The 12,545-nt window shown below is 32.6% G+C and overlaps 2 protein-coding genes across 2 annotated transcripts; one reads left to right on the forward strand and one right to left on the reverse strand.

Moving 5' to 3' along the window:
* The first annotated feature begins 1,697 nt into the window (after positions 1 to 1,697).
* LOC11428310 (probable GTP diphosphokinase CRSH, chloroplastic) lies at positions 1,698 to 4,964 on the forward strand. The gene is made up of 4 exons (XM_003609827.4): positions 1,698 to 2,214; positions 2,973 to 3,905; positions 4,073 to 4,357; positions 4,586 to 4,964. Exons 1-4 carry the CDS (start codon positions 1,825 to 1,827, stop codon positions 4,718 to 4,720), a joined length of 1,743 nt encoding a protein of 580 aa, XP_003609875.1. The 5' UTR covers positions 1,698 to 1,824; the 3' UTR covers positions 4,721 to 4,964.
* A 249-nt stretch (positions 4,965 to 5,213) lies between these two features.
* LOC11441700 (CBL-interacting serine/threonine-protein kinase 1) lies at positions 5,214 to 12,059 on the reverse strand. Its single transcript, XM_003609828.4, has 12 exons — positions 11,525 to 12,059; positions 11,046 to 11,108; positions 8,057 to 8,128; positions 7,864 to 7,971; positions 7,424 to 7,504; positions 7,156 to 7,335; positions 6,842 to 7,054; positions 6,523 to 6,630; positions 6,272 to 6,388; positions 6,099 to 6,161; positions 5,921 to 5,995; positions 5,214 to 5,831 (listed from the first exon to the last, which is right to left on the reverse strand). The coding sequence occupies exons 1-12, from the start codon at positions 11,732 to 11,734 to the stop codon at positions 5,781 to 5,783; spliced, it is 1,341 nt and encodes a 446-aa protein (XP_003609876.1). The 5' UTR covers positions 11,735 to 12,059; the 3' UTR covers positions 5,214 to 5,780.
* Between the last annotated feature and the right edge of the window lie 486 nt (positions 12,060 to 12,545).

Genomic DNA, 12,545 nt, shown 5'->3' on the forward strand with positions numbered 1-12,545 from the left:
GGGAGGAGGAAATTATAATTAGCTTGTTGGAGGACTTGGAGCGGTATACCAGGGGGATCATCAGGATAGGTGGTTTTGGAAAGCGGAGGAAGGGGTATTTTTTTCGGTGAAGTCTTGCTATAAGAAGTTAGAGAGGTTGTTGGTGTGGGAGAAATTTGGAAATGGTGAAAAAGAATAAGGTTTACGAAGGTATTTGGAAAAACAAAGCTCCATCGAAAGTGGTTGTTTTTTCTTGAAAACTTTTTTTAGATAGAATCCCTACGAGAAGAAATCTAGCTAGGCAAAATTGTTTACCTCAGATGTCCTAACTTTCTGCGCCATCTTGTGTGGTAGAGCGGAAGAATCGTCAATGCACCTTTTCTTACATTGCAATGTGTTGAATAATGTTTGGGCAAAGGTGATAAGAGGGTTGGATTTCGCTTTTATTACTCCTCCTAATTTGTTTGTCTTTGGAAATGTTGGAGTAAGGAAGGTAGAATCAAGAGGATCCATAGAGGTTTATGGATGATTTGGCATGCAACTATTTTGGTCCTTTGGCAAGTTAGGAATCACATTATTTTTCGGAATGATGTGAAATATGTGGAAGATCTAGTGAAGGAAACTATGGTGTTGTCTTTGGCATTGAATTTTGAGTAGGTTAAATATCCCTCCTTGTATGCATTGCGAGTGGAGTTGGAATCCGCAAGTTTGTCTTATGAGGTAGGGGTGGGTTCTGATGAGGGGAGGTGCTGTTACAGGTTTTTAGCTGCACTCAGAAATCTGCTGTTCTGGGCTTTCTGTTGCTGCTGTCAGCCCAGTTCTGTCTTTTCTGGGCTACTGGTTGTGCTTTTCAGGTTGGAGTTTGCTGGCCTGCTTTGGTTTTTGCTGTTTGCACCCTCCTGCTGGTGGTTTTTGTTATCGTTGGTGCTGGTTTGTTGGGGATTGTTTTGCAGATAGTTTGGGGTTGAGGCTATTGTATGCTTCTGTTTTTCATTTTCGTAAAGGCTCAGGTTTAGCTTGGCTTTGCTTGCTTCAGGGTGTTCCGAGGTGGCAAAACTTGTTGCGTTTTAGGGTGTTCCGTCTATATATGGCGCCTTTTGTTTTCTTTATTCCTTTTCGTTTATTCCGCGTGTTGTTTGTGCTTCTTGTACAACTCATCGAGAATAAATTTGGCTGATTCTAAAAAAAAGAAAGGAGCATAACGACATCAAAGAGAATAGAATGTGTCTCAACTAAACTCTAATTCTTTCTCAAGTGCTCATATATATTATTAGAAAAGGGGAAAAATACATATAAAAAAGCAAAAAAAATACTAGGTGGACATAATCAACACAAAAGTGGTAAAACTCTTCTTGAAAGATCTTCTTGTGGGTTGAGTGAGGGCTAAAAATTGAAGATAATTTCTTATAATTTATTTGTATCATTTGTAAAGATCATTGATGGAGGATTGAAAAGTTGTTTCTCCGACAAATGTATGTCAATTTAAGTTGACTTAAATAAATAGTTTTGGTGTGTTAATTCCTATATCATGTTTATATTTATTTTTTGATTTGATCGTGGATTTATGTTTATATACTTTCGATTTTATTTTTGTCAAAAAAAAATTAATTCAACCTCTTTTTTTCTAAAAAAAACTTCAACATTGTGTGTGTGTTTTTTTTTAATTTTAAAATGAATGAAACGGTGAGTTTAAGAAAGTATGGTCCACTCCACTAGAAGAAGAGAGAGAGAGAGAGAAGCAATGAAAGCAGAATAAGAAACCGCAACGACAAGATGAAGTTTCATCCACAAATATTGGTGTTGTGTTTGTTGTCTTAACCAAGAAACAAACACATTGAACCAAAAATGGAACTCTTACATTTCCACGCTTCCGATTTCCCCACGCGCCACCATTATCTTTCCAAACCAACCACCTTTTCCACCACCACTCACCGCCGCTTACTCTCACTATTCTTCCCCACCCGACCCACCCGCTCCACCACCCTCCGGTGGTCCAGTACTCCAAGAGCATGCTCCGTAGAAGTTCCCGGTGGAGGAAAGATGGTGATAGAGCTTGTCGGTGCTTTCAATGATTTGACTGAGAGGATGAAGGTGTTGTCCACAAGTTCCTCTGGTCTTCTTTTCAAATCATTGAAACTTTCTATTCCTGTTCTTCAAACTTCTCCTCTCACTCCTGATGGTCGTTCTCCTCTTTCCAAAGCCTTATCCATTGCCATGCTTCTCGCTGATCTTCAGGTACCATTACTTTCGTTCATTTTCATGTATTCAATGATTCCATAATTTATATATTTGCTGTAAAAAGTTTTACACAACTAATTTATACGTGTGACTTTAGAAGCACTTACGATTAAAGTTTTATCTTAAACTTCTAGTATATCAATGACATATAAGGAAAATAAATTTGACATTTTGAGAGCGATGAAGACAGTATTTTTAATGATTTTTTTATTCAGATAAGTAGTTTACCTTAACTAATTAAAAAATAGAAAAACTTAGAAGGTTGTTGATGTATAATGTTAGATAATAGATATGGAAGTTTACAACTTGACCTTATATGTATGCGTTGGTGAAACTTTTGGAGGCGGTAGAATTGATTTCAGAGGTGTATAATTGATTTTGACATGTTTTGACGTTCTTGCATAAAATTTATTTTGCCTCTATAATTGATTCTAACTGAAGCTAGAATTTGGAGCTTTTGCCTCTACAATTGATTTTTAGCCTTTCACTTTTACATAATGTATACAGACACACACATAACCAATTTATTTAAAATCAAACATAGAACTTATAAAAAAAACCTTTAAGAGTATAGTAGCTGTTTTCAACTTATTATTTTAAAGTCAGTAGTTGTAAAATCGTTTCAAGTTTTACTTTCTTACAAGTGTTTGTTAAAATTTATCGAAACAAACTCTTACTGAAATTATTAGAAGCTCTCGTTGAGTGTCATAATTTCATTGCCGTTTATTGTTTCTTTATAGTAAATGTGATTGCAGATGGATGCAGAAGTCATATCTGCTGGAATATTGAGAGAGGTGTTGGAAGTAGGTGAGTTAAATCTACATGAAATTCGAAGTCAGATAGGTTCTGCAACTGCTCATTTGCTACACGAGAGTTTGCGTGTTAAGAACTTTGCATCTAGAGTAGACATTCTGGATGACGAGAATGCTGCTGCTTTGAGAAAGTTCTGTCTCACTTACTACGACATTAGAGCTTTGATTTTGGACTTGGCTTTGAAGCTTGACATGATGAGGCATCTTGGTCACCTTCCAAGGTATCAGCAGCAGATCATTTCTCTGCAAGTTATGAAAATATATGCTCCTCTTGCTCATGCTGTGGGAACTAACTACATATCACTTGAATTGGAAGATCTCTCATTTCAGTATTTGTTTCCTTATTCATATCTTTATGTGGATACATGGTTGAGAAGTCAGGAGACAGGTGGTATATCTCTTATCGACGTATACAAAGATGAATTGCTTGAGTCACTAAAATCTGATCCCATACTTGCGGAATTGGTGGATGATATCTCAGTTAAAGGTCGTTATAAAAGTCGTTACAGCACAATGAAGAAGCTCTTGAAGGATGGTCGGAGACCAGAAGATGTAAATGATGTGCTTGGACTACGAGTGGTGTTGAACCCTAAGTCTAGAGAAAATGCGTTGGAAGCTGGAGAGAGAGCGTGCTACAGGGCTCATCAAATCATCCAATCTATGTGGAAAGAAATCCCTTCTCGGACTAAAGATTATATTTCCAGGCCAAAAGGGAATGGATACAGAAGTTTGCATATGGCAGTGGATGTAAGTGAAATTGGGAGGACTAGACCCTTGATGGAAATACAGATAAGAACAACCGAAATGGATAGGTTAGCTGTTGGTGGAATGGCATCTCATTCGTTATACAAGGCTGGTCTTACTAATCCAGAGGAAGTTAGTGTTTTCTTTGAACTTTTCTGCATTCATTCATCTTCGTAAGAAGATTTACTTTTTTAGTACTGTGTTAAAAGCTTATCTGAAATTTTTATACCATCTAGACCTAACTCCCAATTGAAGACAGAAGGAAACTGGCCTTTATTGTTTTATTTTTTGATACTCAGGCAAAGCGTTTAAAGACCATCATGCTGGCTGCAGCTGAACTGGCTGCTTTGCGTCTTAAAGATTTTCCAAGTGCAAATCATAAAGGGATTGAATTTGATCAGAGAGATAGAGTATTTCGCCTTCTCGACAAGAATGGAGATGGTAAGATAAGCATTGAGGAACTTACTGAGGTGATAGAGGAGCTTGGTGCACCAGGAGAAGATGCGCATGACATGATGCTGCTTCTTGACTCAAACAGTGATGGCTCCCTCAGCTCTGATGAATTCCAGATGTTCCAAAAACAGGTGATTTGATGTCTTATCTAGGAAAGATTGATGTTTGATTTTCTCTTTGCTGTGTTTTGCATCTTCATAACTTTTTAAGAAATTACAGAGTTGCACATAATTTCTTAATGGTCCAACTATCTGATTACCAAAGCATATATACTTGAGCTACATTTTCATAGTGCAGTAGCTGAATGAATCTCATGTCTCATGAGTTGTATGTAACTCTAGAGGTATTTGGTTTTGTAGGTCGAGATGGTTCGTAATTTAGAGGACAGAGATGATGAATACAAGAAAATATTGGATGAGAAACTTCATATGGCAGACGACAGTGGTTTAATTCAGGTATATAATAAGGAGTTTGGCAACAGGCTTGTGAGCTAGTAATGCATCTAATTGAAATGAACAACAAACAAAGTTCTCATTTTACTCCAATTGTCGTAAAAGATTTGCATTCCACGAATATCTTATAGGATACTCACTTAGATAATCTATTGTGGACCCTCAACCTATCCTTAAAGGGAGTGAAAATAGTCATTTAGCCAGAACCGTTTGTAAAGAGGAATATTTTCAATGTAAATTAATTAATGTCATAGTGAAATTCTATTGATCAAGTAATTCTCTCAAATATTGTCTCTGACCTGTTATTATCTTATAATTCAATGTTAATGTCGTATTTTGGGAATGGATTCTCTCCATTGTAAATCTCGTGTTTTCTCCATATTCTCCGCCATTCGAACACCATAATCTCATTATTCTATATTGTAACACTAACACCCTCTCACCATTTTATTTTTTAAGGGCCTAGGTTTCACATAACCATAATGTCAATATAGAGAATCCATTCCCGGAAGTTTTTATTCCTACAACATCAGACCTCAATGATGGATGAAGCGAAAAACATGAAAATTTCATGAATAATCAAATAAGAACTTAAGGGAGATCAACATAAATTTGGTCACCCTTATTGATGCCAGAAGGCTACTTTGATACACTTAATTTTATCAAATGTGTTCCATATTTAAAAGCACTCATTAATGTTGAAATAAAACTTTGCTTGTATTGCAATCACATTGAACTGCCTCTGAGCAATCTAACTTTTCTGAGATGCTAGTTGATCATCCAAAGTTTTAGTTTGTCCTTATTTGATACTTTTGTTCCGAGATGAAATTCCATCTTAAACAAAAGCCTTAAAAGACAACAGTGAAGCTGATGCAAGATAACATACCCAATTTCAGGCTCACTAAAGCTTGCTTTAACATAGAGATTTTTGGGGATTCAGCTATTTAATTGATTGCTAAATTCAAAACTGGTGCTATTACTATCTAACATATTACGATATATTATATATGAAGTAAAAATCACAAAGACTAATGAGACCAGTACATGCTACAGCTTTGATGTCATTCCAAATATGACTCTACAATTTTCACTTCTGAGCTCACTAGTGCTTTTCGTGGGGAACACCGAGATCATTTAATAACTTCTTGCATAACTACAAAACATGAAAAACATAAATGCATCAGCATCTGAATTCATATATTAGGATATAACTGATTTGTGAAAGAGAGAGGGTATAATTACCTGTCTATATACAGAGGCATCTCCATAACACTTCCTTAACTCTACTACATACAATGATGAACTTATTTCAAAAACCTGTTATGTTTGAAGAGGTAAAGTTAGTTTCTTAATGTGTGCAAAGTGCAAACTATGCAAGATATTTAGATGCAATCATTGACTCATTTTGAATATCCATTACCTCTATTATCACTGAGAGGCTGCCAAGAGTTTTATGATCCTTGTTCTCTTGCATCACTTTCATCTGAAATATTAGTATTATATTTAATTATTGACCAAACGAAAAATGAGTTTTGCCATGCAAGTTTGTAGAAAATACAAGTAGCTTTTCTAAATATCAGCAATAGTACTAACTTTGCCATTTTTCTTTTGAACTCTAAATTCCATTTCTGTCACAGAATCTTCAATTTTCTCCATCAGAACTTTGGCTGAAAGATTTGCTGTAAACCTTATCTTCCTCTCAGATACATCCTGTAACTCAAATCACATTGTACGCAAAAAATGAGTGAAATTTTCTCGAGAAGTAGTGAAGTTCAAAGACAAAAAACCGTGCTCCAAATGTATATAACAACGGAAATTTTCTGCTAACTAACTTCAGTTCTCACCTCTTTCTCAAAAAAGCCAGAGAGGTCTAGGCATGAAGACATCCCTATCAACTGAAATGCATTGATACGAATTGGTGATTGTGAACTACTCTTTTCTTCTTCATGTGACTATTACCAATGAAAAAAAATATAGGGTTACAATAGGGGAAAAAAGGCAAAGTTGTATTTCAGATATAGTGCATGTTTGAAATCGTAGTAAATTTGAAGAAATCACAATGACACAATGTTTTTGTTAAACTTTTGTGAAAATCACGGTAGCACATCATGATTCTGCCAAACTCACTACCATGAACACACAACTGGTAGTTTAAAAGTATACCAATTCATGGATGTTAAAGGCTTGATCGTCAACATATACACCATCTTCCTCGTCCTCATGATATGCTTGATTATATCCTTCCTTGAACCACAAATCTTCTTTGATCTCCGCCATTGTTATTCTGGTTTTAGGGTTGGGATCAAGAATCCTCTTTATAATGTTTTGTGCACCAGCTGATAACCATTTTGGTTTCTGAAAATCTCCTTTCAAAACCTGTTATCTCACGAGAGAGAAAAAAATAGAACAAATTATTAAACTACTATGATTGGCGTAGTAGCCATATATATAAAGGAGAATTTGCAACAAGTGAATACCTTCTGGTAGAGAACTGCAAGATTTCTATCATCAAAAGGTAGGAATCCTGTTAAGACTACATACAAGATAACCCCACATGACCATACATCTGATGATGCACCATTATAGCCCCTATTAGCAAGAATCTCTGGTGCAACATAATTTGCACTTCCACATGTTGTATGCAACAACCCATCTGCCTAAAAATTTCCATAAGTTGTCACATAAGTCAATAACCAAATAATATACTTTGCATTTTGCTGTAGTTCAAATCAAAGCACATCTTACCCTAAATTGTTGGGGTAAAGCACTAAGACCAAAATCAGTTATCTTTAGATTCCCTTTGGCATCCACAAGTACATTCTCAAGCTAAAAAAAAAAATAACATCACCAAGTAAGTAGTGCAATTTCAACTTCAGCTGAACAATCATTGTATCAGACTATAAATTGTCAAGAAGACGGTTTGCATAAACAACTTAATTAAACGCTTCTCATGTAGGTATTTATGTATAAGATATTCCTATTATAAAAGATAAAATAACGTCAAACTGCTTTCATATAAACTATAATCTGCTGTTTTCACAAGCTATAATGGAAAAGTTATGAAATAAGTTGAAAACAGTTGTTGGACATGTCATAAGTTGTTTTCTTAATCTGTAGTATTAAATTGTCTCGCAAGTGCTTTAGTTAGTAAATTAGTTTAAATAAGTCAATGCCGAAAAAAAAACCTTGAGATCCCTGTGGAAGACACCTTTACTGTGGCAGTAGCTCACACCATCAATCAACTGTTGGAACAATTTTCTACCTTCACCTTCAGGAAGTTTACCCTTGGAAGCCTATGAATACAATTAACCTGGTTAAATGTCATTAACTGAATCACACACATGACATGGCATTAACAACAAGCAAATGATCACTTACTATTTTGTCAAATAACTCCTCTCCTGTCACGTACTCAAGTACCATGTAAATTTTTGTTTTGCTAGCTAAGACCTACATAATCATGATCATAATAAATAATCAGAAACATCAATCATACAATGCAAGTTGTAGAGAAACTCAGTGGTGTATACTGTATACCAGACCAAATGTATTCATGCAATAATTAGTGCATGGAGGGCCATCCAATATTATGCTTTTCTATTTGTTCAAGTGGAAACAGTGAACAATTTGTGTCCTCAAATATGGGAGATGTTGTTATATTATAGCTTTTGAATTTATCGAATTTTCAAAAACACATCTGAATGTATCTTATACTAGTAATTTTTTTTGAATTAAACTCACTAATGAAATACACAGTTAAGGACCAAATTGATGAATGAAAAAATACTCTAAAAAATGTTTTTGCAATTGCGTTATACCAAAAGTTATCACAAAGAAAATTTCCAAAATAATTGATTACTTGAGAAAAAAATGGTTTGGAATCTAAATAAGCATCAGGCCATAATTTGAACCATTTGAGTGGGTGGTTTGATGGGATAATATGATTGATTATAAGGTGCAGTGCACGCAAGAATTCATACATATTATTACTTTGAATTGAACCACATCAAAATATAATGCAAAACACGACATCCACTTACGTATTCCTAAAAGTTTGAACTGTTGCAAAACAACGTTGGATTACTAACGTGATTTGATTTGATTGGTTATCATCACGCTGTTTCCTCATGTGCTAAACGGCAGCAATCATAATAAAATAAAGGCTTAAATGTAATTTTACCCCTCCTATTTTGATTGAATCTGAATTTTATCCCGCCTATTTTAAAACTCGGAATTTTACCCCCTCTATTTTGATTGAATCGGGATTTTATCCCCCTTATTTTAAAATTCAGAATTTTACCTCATTTATTTTACGTTTTTCAGAATTTTACCCCCTATTTTAAAATAAAGAACAAACAAATACTAGAAAAATAAAGAAACAATTAGAAAATATTAATTTGGTAAAAAAAAATATAAGGAAAACAAGAAAACACAAAAAAAAAAAAAAAACTAAAATAGAAAAACAATGAAATTACAAAAAAAAATTCAATTAAGAATACATAAAAAAACTAGTTTGCACCTCTAAATATTTGCTATTTTCATGTATTTTCATACTAGTTTTTTAATTTTATTTCTAGAGATCATACTAGTTTTATGCATTTTTTCTACTATTTTTTATTCATTTTTTAAGCCTTAATTATTTGTATTAAATGTTTTTTAATGAAAAAAAAATAAAACCAAAAAAATACTAAAAAAATGAATAAAAAATACTAGAAAAAAATGCATAAAACTAGTATGATCTCTAAAAATAAAATAAAAAACTAGTATGAAAATACATGAAAATAGAAAATATTTAGAGGTGCAAAATAGTTTTTTCATGTATTCTTAATTGAATTTTTTCTTGTAATTTCATTGTTTTTCTATTTTTTAGTTTTTTTTTTTTGTGTTTTCTTGTTTTCCTTATATTTTTTTACCAAATTAATATTTTCTAATCGTTTCTTTATTTTTCTAGTATTTTTTTGTTCTTTATTTTAAAATTGGGGCTAAAATTCTGAAAAACGTAAAATAGAGAGGGTAAAATTCCGAATTTTAAAATAAGGGGGGCAAAATCCAGATTCAATCAAAATTGAGGGGGTAAAATTCTGTGTTTTAAAATAGGGGGGGTAAAATTCAAATTCAATCAAAATAGGGGGGTAAAATTGCATTTAAGCTTAAAATAAAATAAAAAGTAAAACAAAACAAAATTGGTTTCTTTGTAATTCAACTACCGTCCATGTTATTTTATTGATGACTTGTAAAAAATGTTAATAATATTTAATTATTTTGAAGGAGAAAATAAAGTGCAGAAAATTATTAATTAATTTCACCAAAAAGACATATACTCCCATCAAACGGGGTATTCCTAGTTTGATATATATGCACACAAACATAACAACAAAGCATCACTTTTTTTTGACAAAATGATACAAGCATAGCTGGATTCCTAGGTTTGATTTGATTGGTCACCCATAATCACAATGTGGATCACAATTTACACCGTCTCTAGTAGACTATAAAATTGTGCTAAAGACTTATTAACTTCAAATATTCGAATTTTATTAAGTTATAAGTTTTCAAATGATTGATATATGGAATTTTTAATAATAAAATATTTTAATCGGTGCCACAAAGCACATAAAATATAGTCTTTGTGGACCAACCACCGCCATGTCATTAATAATTGCTAAATCAGATGATGATTTGGCTCACATTGTAAACAAAATTATAGTAATGGATTTGAAGGGGACGTTTGTCTCTATACTAAAATATTGGATGTATATTTTAGGATAGAATAATAAACCCAAGAACATGATAAGTTTTATTGAAAAAGATAAAAAGAATATGATAAGTCGATTAATTTTGGAGATTATTATGTTCATAAGTTCTAGTTCAAAAGATAAAAGTATTAAAATTATGGATTTGTTCAAGCTCAACATCTTCATTTGTGTTTGTGAGTTTATAACGATATTGTCATTTTTATTATCAACTTAAGAAATAATAATTTTGGAGATTTATGTACCAAAAAAAGATATTTGGAGATTAAAATTTTATTTTAAGGGTCTTTCTAACTAGTGCCCTCAAGGCAATGGTTAAGGAATCTATAAATAGAAAATTTATTTTGAAAATATAAGTTTTAACTTTTGATTAAGTAATAATTACACTACTTTTTAATAAAAAAGTTACTTGTTTTGATTGTTTAACAAATGACCTGATAGCAGCATTCTCCTTATTTTTGTAATAATTATATTACAAAAATAAATCCATAGCGTATTTGGGTTATCACATACCAACGAGATCCAAAAATAATCAGATGGATTAGGTGCAACAACTTAGGATTTGGATACATGTAAGAATAATCAAATATATATTTGAGAGAACATGACATTACCTCGTATAATTTAACAACATTGGGATGCCTTAGGAGCTTCAAGGCACATATTTCCCTCTTTATCTGCAATTTTTACGCATTATTTACAGTATTAGATTAGATGCTTAAAACTATGATCCCATAATTATTCATTAAAAATTACTACTATTAATAATTATAAAATTAATGAAATAAATGAAAATTATTCTACACTAAGCTGTAACCAAATCCTTGAATTTTATACACACAAACACACCATTTGAATTAATTTTTCAATAGATGGAATTAAAATAAATGTGGGGGAGTCATGGGGTGCAACAAGAGGCAATGATCCCCAAATTTCTTGAAAAACACTACATCTTGACCAAAACTTTAAGATATAATTTGTGTCATCTCTCTTATATACTCATAACAAAGTTTCATTTGAATTTTTCCATAATATATGTGAATAAACAGAGGAGACGATCGAATGAGAAAGAGAAAAGACATTTGAAACAAACCTGGTTTGTGATATTGAGATCAATGATCTTGTTCTTATCAATAATCTTAATAGCATAAGGTTGTCCAGAATCAGTGTTCCTAGCAAACTTAACTTTACCAAAATTGCCCTCACCAAGAATCCTACCCAACTCATATTTTCCAAGTCTCACTCCTTCTCCACTATGCAACTTCTTCTTATTCTGCTTCTTCCCAAGGTTCAATATCACCATTTTCGTAAAAATGGATGAACAACTGAAACACCCTTTTGAGCACAACTTTGAAACAACAATTTTAATATTTTGTTTTCTTTAGTTACAATGAACCCCCGTGGTTCTGCTTTTCTCTTTTAAATGTGTAACGCATGAACAACAGAGTAGGTAGGTAGATAGATAAGACAACGGTTTAAGAAATTAAATAGCAACAGTTTCTGATTTTCTAAAACACGGAAAAGAAGAGAAGATATCAAAAAAGAGGTTTAGCAAGATGAAAATGATGGAGATTGAAAAACAATGACAATGGTTTCAGCCACTCTGTGCATCTCAGTTTTCAGCCACTCTCTTTATAAATACTTCCAAAACTTAGTGTTGAGTCACCTTTTACATTTATTATTTTATGATAAAGTTTGAATGGGTTTTAAACTCATTAGGTAATTTAAATTTTAATAAATAAAATGCTAAAAACGAAATATATAATATATTGATAAAAATGAAGATAATGCTTAGTTGATAAAAAAATGTGTGTTAGAGATAATGTCAAAAGCAGAGTCTCCCTAGCATTTATAAAATAAATATAAAAAATGAAAGAAACTTTCTTAAATTTTTTATATTTGTATTAGTATGAAATTAAATTTTAACTTTTTGTTTACTTTTAAATTCTCAATGAAAATTGAGCTCATATCTACAAGAACCGTGTTAAATTTTCGTTGTGTTGTGAAGATGGTGAATAGTATTATAGTTTTTTTATAAAGAAAAGTTTTTGTGAGTTGGATTCTAAGGGGCTAGAAGTCCTCATAGGCTCATACCGATAACAACAGTTGAACCT

The sequence above is a fragment of the Medicago truncatula genome, chromosome 4, assembly GCF_003473485.1.
Source record: "Medicago truncatula cultivar Jemalong A17 chromosome 4, MtrunA17r5.0-ANR, whole genome shotgun sequence".
Taxonomy (NCBI): domain Eukaryota; kingdom Viridiplantae; phylum Streptophyta; class Magnoliopsida; order Fabales; family Fabaceae; genus Medicago; species Medicago truncatula.

What these genes read in the sequence shown, in the direction of transcription:
- LOC11441700 (XM_003609828.4), bottom strand. Translation starts at nt 11,734, where the DNA reads ATGGTGATATTGAACCTTGGGAAGAAGCAGAATAAGAAGAAGTTGCAT. An exon ending in TCTTCCACAGGGATCTCAAG is followed by an intron (nt 7,505 to 7,863) that starts GTTTTTTTTTCG and finishes TTTTTTTTTTAG; the next exon opens with CTTGAGAATGTACTTGTGGA. An exon ending in CTTTACCCCAACAATTTAGG is followed by an intron (nt 7,336 to 7,423) that starts GTAAGATGTGCT and finishes GGAAATTTTTAG; the next exon opens with GCAGATGGGTTGTTGCATAC.
- LOC11428310 (XM_003609827.4), top strand. Translation starts at nt 1,825, where the DNA reads ATGGAACTCTTACATTTCCACGCTTCCGATTTCCCCACGCGCCACCAT. An exon ending in TGCTTCTCGCTGATCTTCAG is followed by an intron (nt 2,215 to 2,972) that starts GTACCATTACTT and finishes ATGTGATTGCAG; the next exon opens with ATGGATGCAGAAGTCATATC. An exon ending in TCCAGATGTTCCAAAAACAG is followed by an intron (nt 4,358 to 4,585) that starts GTGATTTGATGT and finishes TTGGTTTTGTAG; the next exon opens with GTCGAGATGGTTCGTAATTT.